Genomic DNA, 18,341 nt, shown 5'->3' on the forward strand with positions numbered 1-18,341 from the left:
CGTCAGCAGCGACATCGTCGCTCCTGTGGCCTTTGGGAAAAGGTAACAGCAAAGCCAAACATAGCATCCCAGAACTCGTCTAACATAGCTCAATTGAGATGCAACAGTGGGTAGACTGCAAACTTGTCACCCAGAGGCAGTCGAACACATTTGAACGCCACATCTTGTAGGGGCCATGATGACACTGTGTGTGGGCAAGAAACTAGAGAAATATTAAGAAGCGACGACCGGCATGGATATGTGTACAGATCCTCTACTACAGAGTACCTCCTTCCAACAAGCACTGGCTTCTTGGACAAGCATGAAAATGCAATGCTGTGAACCTCTATGATGCCACCATCCAGAAGTGTACATGTGTTGTCTCGTTTGTTTGTTGCAATACAGAACCTTCCTGGAATGTCGACTTTTCTGTACTGAGGGCTCCGACAGTGTGATGGCAGTGGAAAGTCTTCATGCTTCCCGGAAAATTTTATTGATTCGCTTGGTCGGATCTTGTCCTTGAAAGCAACGGCATTTTTTTTTTCTGCTAGCCTGTTGCAGAGTTGTTCTAGTGGCTTTTCTGGTTTCCTCAAACTCTTTTTGAAGTTTTGCATGTAGTTTTCAAATGCAAAGGCACTCCACCTGTCCAAATGACCGTGTGCCCTGACATCATTTGCCAAGTGCAAGAGCCCATGAACATTGTATGAAATAAATTCGGTTTCAAACAGTGACTTGCAGGTCTCCACAAAGTAACGCAGAAGCTTTTCAGCATAATCAACAAGCTCCTTTGAAAGCCTTGGTGAAGCCAGGATTGTTATGGCACAATGGAGAATCATAAAGTTTGCCTGAAGGTCTGATCGAACTGTGGATGGAAAGATCACAGGACCAGTGTACAGCAGAAGAAGTCTGAATTCCGTTGCTTTCCACATCTCCATATCCCAAAAACTTCGAGGCCGACGACTAAAATCTGATGGAACAAAATGCCGCAGTGCTTCGCTTTTGGTGGAGAGCTCATCCTTTACATTTGACCCCATCCGACAGGCTTTTGGTCCTTTAAACCAGACCCTCATCAGCTTATGCACGACACCAATGCACACCAAATGCATGTAGTCAAGCGGGACTTGTGCTACCATGTCAATTGGTAGTTTCTCAAGTATGCTCACACCAGTGTGATGACCCTCATCAACATGGCTCCTGAAACTGTCATTTGTTCTTAAAGGGGCGTCTAACTCGGGGAAGCACATCCTACCAAGCGAGACTCCCTCAGTAGTGCACCTACTGCAACTTGAGTAGCCCGAGTGACCTTTGATATGTAGGATGTAGGCTCTAGCTGGAGCATCACACACTAATGCTGTAAGCTTCACTTGGACGGTCACATCCCTAATGGTCACGCCGGAGTCAAGTGCCGCGTTTAAGTCATCTACGAGTGGTTGTAGGAATTCATTTGCTTTCAGAGCCTTTGAATGCCCATAGAACACACCAACTGGAAATGGTATGCCTGGTCCACAGTTAACCACCTGGCAAAGAATTGGCCAAAACTGTTCTTTTGTACTTTTCCTCAAGGGAAGTCCATCAATGTTGATGTGCAAATTCAGAACTCCGGGAAAGTGTTGGACATTCTCAAGGCTTTGCTGAAGTTGAGTAGCGAGACCAAAATGACAGTACTGGCCGCCACCTATGTTCACAATGCCCATACACATTCTAGGTGTTTGAAGAAGGGTTCTAGAGCACCCTGGCAGCTCTGCAAAGCAAGGGTGTGTGCGCTGAACCTTCAAAAGATCTGTCAAGCACTCATGAGTTACATTGTGTCTTATAGCCCATGTCTGGAGCATTGTTTTGAAGCTCTCAACACTATTCTTCTGTGTAGCACTCACTGATACAGATGTGCTTGGCACCAGTTCCTCAGTGATGTGGTTTATGTCAGCAGAAAACTGCTGTTCCCTAGAGTCAAAGGATATGCAAGAATCATCCGAGATGGACCCCAGTTGGTCTTGTGAAGAGGGATCGCCTGTTTCACTCGATTCCTGCTCAGAGCACGTCTCCGACTCGGAGGAGAGTGCAGCATTCAGATAACCTCTCTGAGGGTTTGACAAGACAGGGTTTGACAGGACAGGGTTTGTTTGCAGGGAGAGCTCATTGTCAAAAGTTGACGCTGTAACTAAGTTGACACTATCTCTGACTGCATTAGAAATATGACGCCGTAGGGTACGTTTTGATTTTGGCATTGTCTGTAAATGAAACAAAAATACATCCTTAATGGCTGGATATTCACACACGACATGAGACACCTCAATAACATGAAATGTATACATGCAGCAGCTTCGTTCTAAATCTAGAAATAAAGCCTATGATTACTGCAGCTGCACTGCTGCAATGGGCAAAGATTATCTGGTTTTCAAACCTTTTGGCTAAGGACGTACCTGAAAGTCACGGATGATACAATGATTTATATAAGGCCTTCAACAGCCTTTGGAGACGGTCGTAAAAGCGCAGCTACATATTTCGATAATGTTCTGTCGTGGAATCTGGTATGTATGTACAGTCGGGAGCAAAAGTTTGCGGGGCACGGGAGCGCGTGCCGAAATGCATCGCCGCGCCGTCCGACGGCGCGCCGTCGCACCAAGAAGCAGCGCTTTGCGCATGCGCGCCTTTCGTGCTCGCTATCATGCCTCTTTCGCTCGTTTTTTTCTGACGCACTCCTGATAACACGAGTCGGCGCCAGGGGCGCGAGCCAGCGCTTACTGGCTGTCATGCTGCGCGTCTGCTTCAGCCTCCTCAGCCGCCGCGCTTTGTGACGGAGCTCCCGTGGGGGGATGGGACCAGGCGCTTCGTCACAAAGCGCGGCAGCCGAGGCAGCTGAAGAGGATACGAGGCATGACAGCCAGCGAAACGGCAACTTGCGCCCCTGGTGCTGACTCCGGTTATCAGGAGTGAGTCGGACAGAAATGAGCGAAAGAGACATGACTGCCAGCACGAAGGGCGCGCATGCGCAAAACGCGACTTCTTAATTCGGTGGGGCGCCGTTGCACGGCGCGGCGATGCATTTCGGCACGCGCTCCCGTGCCCCGCAAACTTTTGCTCCCGACTGTACATATATACTTATGAAATAGTTATGTTTTCTCCTGTTTTGGAGGCGTTCCTAAACTTTTTCCATTCTGTATTGGAGGCGTTCTTAAACTGTTTAGACCGCGACACAGCACGAAAAAGCGATCATCAACTTCTTCCCATATTAATATCATCACACATGCTCATAGGGGTAAAATACAAGGGCTGTGTCTACAGTGCCGTCCGACGGCACTCCAATCGCGCCTACATTGCAAGTGCCATCCGAAAAAGTAGGATGGTGCGGTCCTACTCTTCCTCTCTCCTCCTCCTCCCTCCTCCCCTCCCTCCCTCCCTCCCCCTCCTCCCCCCCCCCCTCCCCCCCCCCCCGGCCGGCTTGCGTTCACGCCGCTTCGCGGCGACAGTATGCGGCAGCTAATTACAAAACTATTGACCCATTTGGTTTGCCGGCTGACCAAGTTCCGCTGTACCCGATGCACCTCCGGAAATGAAGCCCCATACCGTTTCGTTCAGCGAAGTTTCGACGACAACGTTCGCTTTTCCTGTGTTAATCGTAAATAAATGTAAATATCGCCAAATGCGTCGGCAAAATAAAATTTTCGAGAAAACAAAAACAAAAAAGTGGAAGCCGTTTACAACTCCCTGTAACGCTGAATTTGAGCGCAGCTCTTGAGGAGGGGGAGGGAAGGGTAAGGGGGGTGGGTGGGTCACGTAACCTTGGGGGGCCACGTGACGATGCCAATGACGTCATCAGTGACGTCACTGATGACGTCATCAGTGACGTCACTCATGTGACGATGACGATGCGGATACCGATGACGTCATCAGTGATGATGACGATGACGATGCGGATGCCGGTGACGTCATAAGTGACGTCACTGATGACGCTATCAGCGATGATGACGATGACGATGCGGATGCCGGTGACGTTATCAGTGACGATGACGCCATCGGGGGGGAGGGGGTCACGTGACCTCGGAGTGGTCACGTGACCCCCTCAGGGTCACGAAACCCTTGTGAGGGCAACTCACGTGACCTCGGGAGAGGGGGTCACGTGACCTCGGAGTGGTCACGTGACCCCCTCAGGGTCACGTGACCGGGGGGTCACGTGACCTGAGGAGTCACATGACCTGTTGCATGCAACCTGTTGCATTTCCTCTGAGTTGCTGCATCTCAGGTTGCATGCAACCTGTTGCATCTTCATCGAGTTGCTGCATCTCAGGTTGCATGCAACCTGTTACATCTCCTCTGAGTTGCTGCATCTCAGGCTGCATGCAACCTGTTGCATCTCCTATGAGCTGCTGCATCTCAGGTTGCATGCAACCTGCTGCATGTCAGGTTGCATGCAACCTGTTGCATCTCCTCTGAGTTGCATGCAACGCGCGGTTACGCCGACGGCGACGGCGACGGCGACGGCGACGCCGCTCAGGCTGGAAACGGGCCCCTAAGAGCTGCGCTCTAAAAAGTAGGCCCGCACTGGGGAACGAACCCGGGACCACTTGCTTATGAGACAGAGATCCTACCACTTGTTTTATACGAGACTTTCGGACGGCACTTGAACGCGCGAGTGGAGTACCGTCGGACAGCACTTGAACGCTCTGCAAGAGTGCCGTCGGACGATATTCTAGACCACGACCAGTCGTGCTCTAGACACTACGAAAAAAAAAATGCGCGTGACCAACGCGCTGGCTGTCGCACACACAGCGAGCCACAGCCCAAGCACGCCTTCGGCGTCTTTTTTTTTTTTTTTTTTTACATTACCAAGATAGGATATCGAGAAGCACGAACTTTTTCCTGATAATTTGTAGCCCCAAACACACATTTTCCACGACACTAAGAGTTTTGATGACACCAAATGAATTCTAGAAGACTGAAAAACAGTGCATAAAGTCAACACTCAATCCGGCCTTTTGCCCAAATTGCAATCCTCACAATCCTTATTATGTCTCTGTTCGTCAACTAACTCAAAGACTGAAGCCCAGAGGTCGATTTTAAGTGCCCGTTTGGACCGAAATGCCTTTATAAATTGTCTGAATTACCAAACAGTGCGAGGCTATGAGGTACCGACCGTTTACTCGCTACAGCACATCAAGAAATGCAAAATCCAAATTCATGCAAGACATTTAAAACAGTGAGCATAGAACGTATACGATCCATACCGTGGGTGTCGTTCATTATTTAGAGTTGCAAATTCTTCCAACGACGAGTGAACAAGCTATGACGACGAGCACGGTGACGACGAACAAACAGCGCGCGCGCGAGTTCTCAATAAAGATGGCGACCGGCAAAACGCTAGCGTTCATACACCGGCACTAGTTGCGTATTTCAAAGTAAAATTCTTAAACACTATTCCAGCTAAAGGTCTACAAAATAAATTGATTAAGATGTTTATTATTGCTGAAATTGTATTTATTTAACGTGTTTTGTGCGTCTAAACAAATACGAAAATAAAGTACGTTTTTCATATCCTCGTTTGATCTCCCTAGAATATCTGGTGGGTACGTGAGACGATGCACCGATAGGAATCTCCTAGGGACATACTGGGGATGTCATATCCCGAGCAGTAGGTTGGGAGCTTGTAGGGATATCCTGGGGATATTGTGTGTTGTCTGGGTAGTGCGGGAAAGAATCATCATGCCGACGGTGGACGAAAACCTGGCCGAACTCGCAAGAGTGACTGTCTTCAGCAAGCTAAATTCGAATGCAGGATATTGACAGGCATCACTGGCTCCAGAGTCAAGGGAGCTGACGACATTCATTACAGCAGTGAAACGATTCCAGTTCAAGCGACTCCCGTTCGGGATAGCAACAGCGCCAGAATTCTTTAAGCGCGCAATGCTGCGGATCCTCGAAGGAATCCAGGACAAAGTGTCTCACATGAATGACATTCTAATTTTTGTATGAAACAAGCCCCAACATAACCGAAATTTCGAACTGACACTCCGCCACCTCCATGACGGCGGAGTGCCATGGAGGTGACCTTACACAAACAATTGCGAGTTCGGCAAAAGCAGCATCGAGTTTCTAGGGCACATTGTAAACAGAAGGGGTACTGCGACTGAACTCAAGAAAACTGAAGCCATGGCCAAGATACGAGCTCCCGCTAACTTGGTTGAGCTAGGGTCATACCTGGGGATGGTAAACCACCTCGGGAAATTTCTACCGAACATAGCGGAGGAAACCAAGCCACTCCGAGATATCCTGAAAGAGGATGCAAGTTGGGTCTGGAGTGAAGCCCAGGGAAACGCGTTTCAAAGAAACAAATAATTGTTGGGCGAGACTCCAATACTCACGTTCTTCAACCCTAACGCACACCGGACACTCTCAACTGATGCTTCATCGTATGGACTAGGAGCGGTGCTACTCCAGGAGGACGAGGACGGCACCAAGTGACCAGTAGCTTACGCTTCAAAAGCACTTACTCCTATGAGCAGAAGTATGCGCAAGTCGAAACATCTCCACTTGGTGAATGATGTTGATTGGGGCTAAGCTCCGGTGGTGCTGATGATACTGATTTTGTTCATAGGTAGTGCTGATGGTGCTGATTTTTTTTCCATGTCAGAAAGACAATGCGTGGTATGGGAACGTGGTTATATACGCATTTGAACATTTGACCGCAGCGCTTTCTTGTCTATAAACGTTGAGCCAATGCATGCAAAGTTTAACGTGATTATATACGCATTTGACCGCAGCGCCCTCTTCTGTATAGACGTTGAGTGGCTACATGCAACGTTTCATCCATGACATCCCCAGCTCTTGAGTTACTACCACATCTCAGAGCCCCCTACTCGTCCCGCAGTCGTGGCCGAGTGGTTAAGGCGATGGACTAGAAATCCATTGGGGTCTCCCCGCACAGGTTCGAATCCTGTCGACTGCGCAAACATTTTTTTCTTTTTTTAAGAAGACAGATGGGGATGGCAATCGATGTGAGCATGGACGCCTGACGGACAAGGCTAGACCCTAAGGAGCTTCGCCTCTAAAAGAGGCCTTAATGCCCGTTCACACTCTTGCGACCTCTTAAAGCTGGGTTGCTTAAAACCTCTTACAACGAGAGGACACACTGGCGCCATTTCTTGGGTAGCAGTGTAATCCTGGCGATCCTGCATATTTTCCATTTCTCTCGTGCATTATCCTTTCTTTCTTGGCTCGAAAAACTTTTGTGAACGGTATAAAGGAGCCCTTCTTATAGATATTACGCACTTTTGACGTCGGACGTCCCGCAAAACCTTCGCTCTTGTGAAATGCAGTTCCACGGTCAACGCATAGATGGCGCCAGAATGCCAGTGTGTTCCATCGCCCTAAGAAATTTTAAGGAGTTTTAACAGATCTCGTCTCTCTCGGCCGCACTCGGTTGCAAGAGTGTGAACGGGCCTTTAGCGATCCTTTGGACTTGCGAACATTTCCGCACCTACTTGGCAGGTCATGGGTCTCATCTAGAGACTGACCACAAGCTATTGGTACCGTTGCTTTCAACAAAACGTCTAGACGAGATGACGCCACGGTTACCGCGGTTGCGAATACGAATTTTTGAATACGACTTTACGATATCACACGTACCGGGCAAGCACATGTACACAGCAGATGTGCTGTCTAGGAAACCTCTACGAATGATGAAACTAATCTGGCGATGCAGGCGAGTTGGTTATGCATGTCGAAAGTAGTGAAAGCTTTAAATAAAACCAGCAAACCAGTCAACAAATATGACTAGTCATCAATGACACGGCCACCACATGTGTCAATAAAGTCCACTTCCTTTTTGTGAAGGAAAGGTGAGGGCTGAATGACACACTTATCAAGACATTCCTTCTTTATCATGTAAGCCTCCAGTACCTCCCTCGCCACCTTTCCTTTACCTCTCCCAACGATTGTAGTGCCTTGAAAGTTGGGAATGCAACGGCAATCTCTGCATTGTATGTGTAAATGGGCTCCTGTTGTTGAACGTAGTGATAAAGCATGTTCACGCAGCCGTTCATTCAAACACCTTCCGGTCTGGCCTATGTAAACCTTGCCGCAGCCGAATGGAATTTTATAGATCACGCCAACCGCACATTCCACGTATTTGTTTACGTGCTTCACTGTGCAATGCCGCTTATCTTTGCCCTTTTCTTTTATCCTCGGACATAGTTCAGCCAGTTTACGTGGTGCTGAGAAGACCAGAGGTACCTCGAACCTTTCCGCCACTTTTTTATATTGTGTGACACCCTTTGTAAGTATGGCATCACGTGGGGCCTTGCTCTATTTTTTGCTTGACTTTTTTGCTTTGGCCCCTGAACTTCTTCAGAAGTTTCTCAGCCACTGCGAGCATAAGGAAAGTTGGATACCCTGCGCTTCCAAGTCTCTTGACCTGACTACAGAGGCTGTCGTGCATGGCATGGTGACATGACTTTCCAATTGCCGTCTCTAGACATGACGACGCAATGCTCCGCTTCACCAACTTTGAATGCGCCGAATCATAGGTGAGGATTTTTTTCTGGGTACGCGGTTTGTAACCCCAGCACACGTGTTCCCCTGTGAATTGCATTCGCAAATCCAGAAACTGTAGAGACTGCCCATCCTGGCGTTCAAGGGTGAACTTCAGGCCTCTAGAGCTTTCTTTAAACACGCTCATCACATCTTCAACAACTTCACATACAGTAAGGTTTTCACAGTTTTGCAAAATCACTAAATAATCGTCTACGTACCTAAAGAACTCGGTCACAGGTTTGCCTTTCAATTCTTTCTCAATGGCTCGGTCCATACTTGGCCAAAAAAATATCACAAAGCACTGGGGCAGCACAGGAACCAATGCAGATATCAGCCCTCTGCAAGTAATGGTGGCCCTCAAAAAGAATAAAAGTCGACTCCAAGTAAAATTTTAAAAGTTCCAAAAAAAAAACGTCAACACTCACACCACAAGCGTTTTGGAAACCAACAACGCCGTTTCTCTCAATACATTCGCCTACTGCCTCAAACAATTCTTGGTGGGGGATAGAGTAATAACGATCCTCTACGTCAATAGAAAACGCCACGGCATCCCCTGGAGCATCCTTCGTAAGAAACTCCACCACTGAATGAGAATTGTTTACCAAAAAGGGGTCACTGATATCTACAACGCTCACGTGCTTCTGCAAATAAAGGCTAACCTGTTTGTGCCACGATCCCCTCTCCTTGACGATTGCTCGAAACGGCGTATCTGGCTTATGGGTTTTTGCCGAGAAAAAAACATCAAGATGCGCGATCTTGCATTTCTGTACGTTTTTTTTCAACGTTGCAAGCTCAAGACCATTGCACAATTTGAGCGCAGCACTTTTGACTTTTTTGGGTTCAAGATGAGACAGCTTAAAATTCTTCTGGATCGCGTTCCTAGACCTGACTTCCATCATGTCTATTTGAAGCGCCACGAACCCTCCCACTTTGTCTGCCAGTAATAGGCCTAGGTTATTGCTCTGGAAAAACGAAACGACTTTGTTTAGCCTGCCCCCATTATGTGTTTGGGCCTTTATCGAGGCATACCGCAACAGGCAATCCACACCCTCCAAAGCGCATCTCTCCCGCTCTTCAGCTTGCGCCTTGTCAGAAACAGCCCGCACCTCGGCTAAAAGCTCATGCGGTTTCATGCGGGGTTCTAAGCTATACTTGGGTCCTTTTTCCAATGTACTTGCGACATCTTTCGGAACGTGAACATCTCCCAGAATTCGCAGGCCGCTTTGACTTGTGGTTCCTGGCCGAGTCTTTTTGGGAATCCCAAGTCTCTCGCGTTGCCACATGGATTCAGTCACCTGTGTCACCAGTTGAAGGTGATCCCGGTGTTTTCGTTGCCCGGTTGTAAGGACGTTGTTGCACAATCACAGCACCCTAACGTACTCATCAAGAAACCGCACTTCCCTCCAGCATTCTGATCTCAAAATCCTGCAGATCCAGTACCTTAGGGTGCTGTGCTTGTGCAACAACGTTCCTACAACCGAGCAATGAAAACATCGGGACCAGCTTCAACTGGTGAAACAGGTAACTGAATTCATGTGGCAACGCGTGAGACTTGGGATTCCCAAAAAGACTCGGCCAGGAACTACAAGTCAAAGCGGTCTGACAATTCTGAGAGATGTTCACGTTTCTAAAGATATCGCAAGTACATCGGAAAAAGGAAACAAGTATAGTGTAGAACCCCGCATGAAACCGCATGAGCTTTCAGCCGAGGCGCGGGCTGTTTCTGACAAGGCGCAAGCTGAAGAGCGGGAGAGATGCGCTGTGAAGGGTGTGGATTTCCTGTTGCGGTGTGGCTCGATAAAGGCCCAGACACATAATGGGGCAGACTAAACAAAGTCGTTTCGTTTTTCCAGAGCAATAACCTAAGCCTATAACAGGCAGACAAAGAGGGAGGGTTCGTGGCGCTTCCAACCGACATGATGGAAGTCAGGTCTAGGAACGCGATTCAGGAGAACTTTAAGCTGTCTCATCTTGAACCCAAAAAAGTCAAAAGTGCTGCGCTCAAATTGTGCAATGGTCTTGAGCTTGCAACGTTGGAAAAAAACGTACAGAAATGCAAGATCGCGCATCTTGATGTTTTTTCTCGGCAAAAACCCATAAGCCTGATACTCCGTTTCAAGCAATCGTCACGGAGAGGGGATCGTGGCAAAAACAGGTTAGCCTTTATTTGCAGAAGCACTTGAGTGCTGTAGATATCAGTGACCCCTTTTTGGTAAAAAATTCTCAATCAGTGGTGGAGTTTCTTAGGAAGGATGTTCCAGGGGATGCCGTGGCGTTTTCTATTGACGTAGAGGATCTTTATTACTCTATCCCCCACCAAGAATTGTTTGAGGCTGTAGGCGAATGTATTGAGAGAAACGGCGTTGTTCGTTTCCAAAACGCCTGTGGTGTGAGTGTTGACGGTTATTGGAAATTTTAAAAGTTTACTTGGAGTCGAAATTTATTCTTTTTGAGGGCCGCCATTACGTGCAGAGGGCTGGTATCTGCATTGGTTGCTGTGCTGCCCCAGTGCTTTGTGATATTTTTTTTGGCCAAGTATGGACCAAGCCATTCAGAATGCCTTGAAAGGCAAACCTGTGACCAAGTCTTTAGGTACGTAGACGATTATTTAGTGATTTTGCAAAACTGTGAAAACCTTACTCTATGTGAAGTTGTTGAAGATGTGATGAGCCTGTTTAAAGTAAGTTCTAGAGGCCTGAAGTTCACCCTTGAACGCCAGGATGGGCAGTCTCTACAGTTTCTAGATTTGCGAATGCAATTCACAGGGGAACACGTGTGCTGGGGTTACAAACCGCGTACCCAGAAGGGAATCCTCACCTATGATTCGGCGCATTCAAAGTTGGTGAAACGGAGCATTGCGTCGTCATGTCTAGAGGCGGCAATTGGAAAGTCGTGTCACAATGCCATGCACGACAGCTTCTGTCGTCAGATCAAGAGACTTGGAAGCGCTGTGTATGCAAGTTCCCTTATGCTCGCAGTGGCTGAGAAACTTCTGAAGAAGTTCAGGGGCAAAAGCCAAAAGGACAAGCAAAAAAGAGAGCAAGGCCCCACGTGATGCCATATTTACACAGGGTATAACACAATATAAAAAAAGTGGCGGAAAGGTTCGAGGTACCTCTGGTCTTCTCAGCACCACGTGAACTGGCTCAACTATGTCCGAGGATAAAAGAAAAAGGCAAAGATAAGCGGCTATGCACCGTGAAGCACGTAAACAAATACGTGTGATGTGCGGTGGGCGTGATCTATAAAATTCCATTGGGCTGCGGTAAGGGTTTCATAGGCCAGACGGGAAGGTGTTTGAATGAACGGTTGCGTGAATATGCTTTATCACTGCGTTCAAATACAGGAGCCCATTTACACATACATTGTAGAGATTGCCGTTGCATTCCCAACTTTCAAGGCACTACAATCGTTGGGAGAGGTAAAGAAAAGGTGGCGAGGGAGGTACTGGAGGCTTACATGATAAAGAAGGAATGTCCTGATAAGTGTGTCAGTCAGCCCTCACTTTTCCTTCACAAAACGGAAGTTGACTTTATTGACACGTGTGGTGGCCGAGTCATTGATGACTAGTCACATTTGTAGTATTTGTGGCTTTTTGCTGGTTTTATTTTGCTGTTTCTATTTTCTCCAATAAGAAATTCAGTTGATAGTCAGCGCTCGTCCTGTTTGCCTCTTCGTCTTCGTATTCGTTTTTATTGTGCGCTTTCACTACTTCCAGAATGATGGAACACCCGATAGCCTCTACAGAAGAGCTAGTCCGAGAGTATGAAACGCTCACGGTTGACCTACTTTCGGCGTCTTTCTCATTTTTGGACAGACTTAGGTCCGAACTGAGGAAAGACCCATGCACGACAAGGGTAATGGCGTACTGCAAAAAAGAGTGGCTGGGGAGAGAAACGCTTCCTACGGACACTAGCCTTTGCTAGCCCTTCTGCAAAACAGAGCACTACACAAGGCCTACTAATGCACAATTAGAGGCTTGTTATCCCACGGAGCCTCCAAAAAGAAGAATTAGAGCGACTTCACTGTGGACATCAGGGCGTCGTTTTGTGCAGAGCACGAGCAAGAGATTTTGCGTGGTGGCCCGGAATCAGCCAACAGATACAGTACTACGTCAGCCGGTGTAAGACATGCATTGAGCATCGACGACCACACACAGAGCCTCGGCTTCAGACTCCTTTACCCGATCGCCCGTGGCAGAAACTCGGAACAGACATTTTCAAGCTCAGTGAAAAGAAGTACATAGTAGTCATCGACTACTACTCGAACTTTCACGAACAAACACAGAACACATAACAAAAGTGTTTAGCCAGATATTCGCGAGACATGGATGCCCAGAAGTACTACACTCAGATAATGGCCCTCCGTTTCGGTCGAACGACTTTCGGCGGTTTTCGAACGGCTGGGGAGTCAAATCGGTGACTCGAAGCCCTTACTACGCTCAAGTGACTGAGAGAGTGAGCGAGCTGTGCAAACAGCCAAAAATCTGCCGAGAAAATCATCCAATGTAGCACAGGCCCTTCTAGCCCGCAGAACAACTCAGGCCCAGAAAGTCTCTCTCCAGCTGAACTCCTCATGCGGAGGAAGTTACGTTAAACGGTTCCGACTGCGCCAAATACACTGACGCCTAGGTTGCATCAAGTACGCGAGTATAGGCAACAGTACGGAAAACGAAAAACAAGAGAAGCCTCGCACTACAATCGACGCCACCGTACAAGAGATCGCAGTACGATACCTCCTCACTCAGAGGTGTGCATACAAGCGGGCGCAGCTTCTCAAGGAAGAATACACCACCAGGCGGGAATGCCGCGGTTATACCTGGTGGTAACAAGTCAAGGAACATTGAGACGCAAGAGCCGTCATTTCCAGCTCGCGTCTTTGGAAGAAGACAACCAGACGATCGGGCAACAACAGCCCGCGACTTCGAATGTACACAACCAGAAAGTTAGGCAACGAAGCACCGAAACCTCCGCAACTGTAACAAGGAGTGACAGGGTGTCACACCCACCAGACCGCTACGGGCAATAATGCTTGGAAAGGGGGAGGTGTCATATAAAGCGCTTCGCGGTCTGGGAAGCGTGTAGGGGAAAAATAAAGGAAGACGAGTTATGTGAATGAGCGAAGGATAAACCCGACAGTGTTCTAGTTCCTGTTGTCTCGGCTTTTCTTTACATGGCACTCGGTAACACGACATTGCAAAATCCTTGAAAAAGATCGCCCGTCACAGCGTTAGTAACCCGCTCTATACTTAGGATTTTTCTAGTGCCGGCATGCTTACTCAAAACGAAGTGAATTTGAGCACTATGTGCATAAAAATGAGTATATGCTAGAGCTTGTTTTGTTGAGACTAGGATTGTGTCTTTAATGGCTGTTATAAGAACTACAATTCATTACCCGTTTGTCTTCTCGTATGAAGCCATACAGGATTTAGCTGCACATTTCGGATTCCTATATGCAAGTGTATAGGAAATACTTCCTGTATTCTTCCTGTATAAAACGCAAACAAGGAAGTTTCTTCCTATAAGACGTCCAGTAAAAAAGTTTACAGGAAATGTTTTTCTATGTGACTTTTACAAAAATGTACACAAGAAATGGCTTCCTGTTTGCCTTCCCACAAAAAGGTATAAAGAAAATGCCTTTTTGTAAGACTTCCTGTATGAATTAATATGAAATTTTCCAATGGGTTCGGGTTCGTGTTTCGCTGTTTTCTCATTCTTGTGGTCGCACACGTCCTCGTGCGTAATTATTGGCCAAGAGAAACATCCGAGATGTTGGCCTGGGTCTTTCAGAGGCGCACAATGAAAGAACACTCGCTACATTGAGGCTCACTCACTCGAGATTTTGCGGTACACTATACGTACCTGCGAAGTCAAAAGCCACGGATTTACTGCCAGACCGAGTTCTTTTTTGGACGCTCGTTCAAACAGGAATGCTTCTTGGTATATAGAAATGGGTACAATCTAATAGCGCTGATCACAGCTACCGTAGATACCTCCATGGCTCTTTCTCCATGCTCTTTACAGCGAACCAACGTTACTTATAGCAAACATAATAACGGTGCCGCGAATGGACGGGCATGTTTGTTGCAACTCCCACAGAAGTGCCGGATGTCCGAGGCGCCGCTGACTGGTTCAGCCACCGGGTGACTCTGAGACCAATCTGAAATATTGGTCTGAAAACGACTGCCCCGAACCGTTCGCTTGTGTGGCAAAAAGCTGTCGCGGCACCGTTGCAATTTGCAAGAGCGCCCTTTAAAAGCAGTTGTTTTGTGCTCCAGATGCGGGCTGCTTTTTCTGACATGCTAGTACACAAAGATTTATATACTTGTACTTGCCTATCCAGAAACCGCTCCCAACTGTTTTAAATCCACGCTCATAATCTCCAAATTCTTTCTCGAAGTAGATGTCCTGGTCTTCATATGTGGTCCGACGTTGAATCACCTGGAAGTCGATAGATGACACAGCGCGAAGGGAATCAGAATGTACCCGCATTTTTCCCGCCTGGTTGGGGTAGCAGCTATACTCCGTGTCACCAAAACCGTGCAGTAAAGCCAAATCTACAGGGGAGAGAGCGTATCCCGTCCTGTTCAAGAGGAGCGAAAAGAGAAAAGGGGAATTCCAGCCCTTGTCTACCGTTTCCCCTTTCCCTCCTCTTGAACAGGTTCGCATACGCTCTCGCCCCTGTAGCTTTGGCTGTATTGCACGGTCTTAGAGAGACAGAGTATAGACACGTTTCACGGTAACTTGGCAAACGGCGAAGGATACGGTCCCGGTGAGCCAATTAACGCGTAGGAGAGAGACACGTGACTATGCTCTGTCTTACCAGACTCGCTGCCACCTGGAAAAAAAAGGAAGTGTTGCGCGTTGTTTATGCGCCACGCAAAGTTTTACGAGATTTGATTATGAAAGGCATAAGCGACGCCTTAGGTGTTTGGAACGTGCACGTCTTGATAAGATAATATACACATAATCTTAAGGGGGGACACTATCTACAAGAAAACAATTTCTGCAAAAAAAGTTGAATTCGAAAAATGTCATATTTACATCCATCAACATCTAGAGAGTATTGCCAGAATGTTTCATAAGTTTACACCCATAGTGAATTTTTTATAAATTATTTTCCATCCACTGAAGCTTCAGGAAAGGTAGAGGTGGAGCACTTTGAACGCCTTTTTCTTCGTTCCACTTTTTGGCATGAATATCACTTTAGGAAAAGTATCGCTTTGTTATTAAGTAACTCGTATTTATTTTTATGTGTTTTTATGGGGTAAAATTTTAGGGAAAGGTAGCTATGAGCTTGTATCTTTTATATTTGTCATTTTTCGTTATCAGGAACTAAAATTTTGGACAAAGGATGGAAATCTAGGAAAACAATATTTGTGTTTGTGTGGCCTTTTTGTCACGAAAGCTGGTATGATGTAGAAATATAGCTCCATAGCTATCTGCTGTGAATTGCTATAAAGCAATATAACACATCAAAATGACAAATTTATTAGTAGTTTCAAAAGAATAGTTTTCCTACGTGGACACGCCCATTTTCAGATTTGAACATTTGCAATGTTTTTTGTACTTTACCCAGGTTAACGAAATTTGGCAGTGTTTTCAACATCAACAGAAACAAGCCCTAGAAATGTCATTTAAATCGGAAATGATCCAAACGTTCCCTTTTTTGGGTAGTGTCCTCCCTTGAATGAGCCTCCGTGTATCGTAATTCTCCACGTAAATGGGTGTATTAGGAATACTCCACAAGGGGCAGACTTTTTTTATTATTTCGCAACGGGGTGTTTTTACGTCAGATCGTACAATGATAATCTGGGTCATATTTGTTATGTTTCCGTCATATATATATCCAGCTTTCGGGGGTGGCTCACCGATCTTCTCCGGTACGTTCAAGTAAACGTCGTTGCTTCACATGTGGTGACATTGGGCACTTAGCTCGATTCTGGCCAAATCATTTGGCCCCGTGCAAAACGCAACCTATACCAACGCCGAGCGTTTCAAGTGACAGTGAGCCTGGCAAGGTTGAATCTCATGTAGTGCATCATGTTCCTCTGGTGGCAACGCCACTGCGCACCTCACCAACGCCATGTCTTTCAGTTCATCTTCATGAGTTGGGACAACATGTGAATGCTATCGTGGACACCGGAGCTGCAGTAAGTCTAATTGATTATGCATTACTGCAATCAGCGAAGTGTACCACGCCCAAAACACTTCCTGGTACCGTGTGTCTTATATCAGCCGACGGTTCTACAATCGAACAAGGACAGATCTCGTTGACTGTAGAAACCTTAGGAACAACAGTCAACCTCCCCTTTGTAATTGTGCGCAAGTTACAATGGTCAATGATACTCGGCCGTGACTGGTGTTCAAACGTCCAGCTCTCCCTATCGTTTCGAGGAGGTGAACATTGTTTGTCAGCCCTACCGACATTCAGTACTGGCGATCAGTCCAGCTGTTCTGCGACAGAGTTGCCCCAAGGAGATAGCGGGGGAAGCAAAGAAGCAACTTTCTGGAATTTTGAGAGCTTATTCGATGGACTTGTCCTAGCGTGGTCCAGCTTGAAAAACCTGACGAAGACCGCTGCAGCCCAAGTATGTTCTACCGTCGCAACTGCTACGACATTTGTGTCTACACTAATGGCACCGATGGTCAATCGAAAACCACAGAAGGTCTTTCGTATGGGCGCTGCATTGGACATTGTTGTACCTAAGTTATGTGCAGTTTGGGCTACAGCAATAATTCCAGGTTTAATGACGCCAAGAGATATCCTAGTTGAATCACTGCTACAATCTCGTCCTGGGATGGAGTTTGCTATACCTCGCTGCCTTGTTTCCTTCGAGAAGGGAAGTTTGTTGCTTCTAGTTTTAAACCTGACGAATGGTGACCTGCTCCTGAAATCTGGTGAAGACTTCGGACCTGTGACATTTGCCCCATCACATGCCACTGTCGCGACAATTAGTGCGGCACCAACGATGCCGCACTAATTGTCACGTGCTCTCGACCGAGAGCAAATTATCAATCAACCCCAACCCAAAATGTCACAAAACGAGCACGCAAACCTGGTGGTTACATATTCAGCCCGCCTTTCAAATTTAAACAATATTCTCAGGAAACATCACAGTATTTTGCAGCAAAGCGATAAACTACGCACCCTTTTTCCGGTATCACCACGCGTGGCATATCGTCGAGGTAGAAGAAACCTTAAGGACATATTGGTGCACTCGAAAAATAGAACTTCTGACGTTTCTGGTTGTAGACCTTGCCAGAGGCCCAGGTGTGACATTTGTGAATATGTCGAAACCACCAATCTTGTTACTAGCGCGAACTCTGGCTTTTCTTTCAAAATCACTGGAAACCTCAACTGCGGTACGCGTAACGTTATTTATCTTTTACGCTGTAAACTATGTAACATGGATTATATAGGACAAACCAGTACTTCATTTCGGTTGCGCTTCAACAATCACAAGTCTCATATCAAGTCCTTACCCACGCTCCCCTTCTCAAAACACATGCATCTTAAAGAGCATAGCATTGAAAAAATACGTGTCATCCTTCTGGAATCTGGATTTAGCTCTGATCACGACAGAGAGTTGGAGGAGGCTTTTTTCATTCACAAATTCAATTCGGTTGCTTGTGGTATTAATGCAAGTCCAGGCGTGCTCACTTGGCTGCCTCTCTGTGTGTACGGCCGAGGCCACACAATTATTTTGGTTTTGCACGGACTGTACTAGCCAAGCGCGTCAATGACATTGTTGCACCAAAGGCGCCTGCCATCGTGAGCTCGTTCCACGCCTCTCGTGAACATTCTCGTGAGCGTGCATCCCGTGGTAATCCTTC

The 18,341-nt window shown here is 47.0% G+C and overlaps 1 protein-coding gene and 1 non-coding gene across 2 annotated transcripts; one reads left to right on the forward strand and one right to left on the reverse strand.

The window, feature by feature from the left end:
- Window positions 1-213: 213 nt before the first annotated feature.
- LOC120841034 lies at window positions 214-5,347 on the reverse strand. Its single transcript, XM_040211865.3, has 3 exons — window positions 5,202-5,347; window positions 532-2,207; window positions 214-391 (listed from the first exon to the last, which is right to left on the reverse strand). Exons 2-3 carry the CDS (start codon window positions 2,202-2,204, stop codon window positions 214-216), a joined length of 1,851 nt encoding a protein of 616 aa, XP_040067799.1. The 5' UTR covers window positions 2,205-2,207; window positions 5,202-5,347.
- A 1,490-nt stretch (window positions 5,348-6,837) lies between these two features.
- On the forward strand, window positions 6,838-6,919 carry Trnas-aga. The gene has a single exon. It is a non-coding gene; the product is annotated as a tRNA-Ser (tRNA).
- Window positions 6,920-18,341: the final 11,422 nt, after the last annotated feature.

Source organism: Ixodes scapularis, unplaced genomic scaffold, assembly GCF_016920785.2.
Source record: "Ixodes scapularis isolate PalLabHiFi unplaced genomic scaffold, ASM1692078v2 PGA_scaffold13__105_contigs__length_92229423, whole genome shotgun sequence".
Classification (NCBI taxonomy): Eukaryota; Metazoa; Arthropoda; class Arachnida; order Ixodida; family Ixodidae; genus Ixodes; species Ixodes scapularis.

Coding starts and splice junctions, on each gene's coding strand:
- LOC120841034 (XM_040211865.3), bottom strand. CDS start 2,204: ATGCCAAAATCAAAACGTACCCTACGGCGTCATATTTCTAATGCAGTC. Junction 392..531: donor CTAGAACAACTCTGCAACAG/GCTAGCAGAAAA, acceptor TCGACATTCCAG/GAAGGTTCTGTATTGCAACA.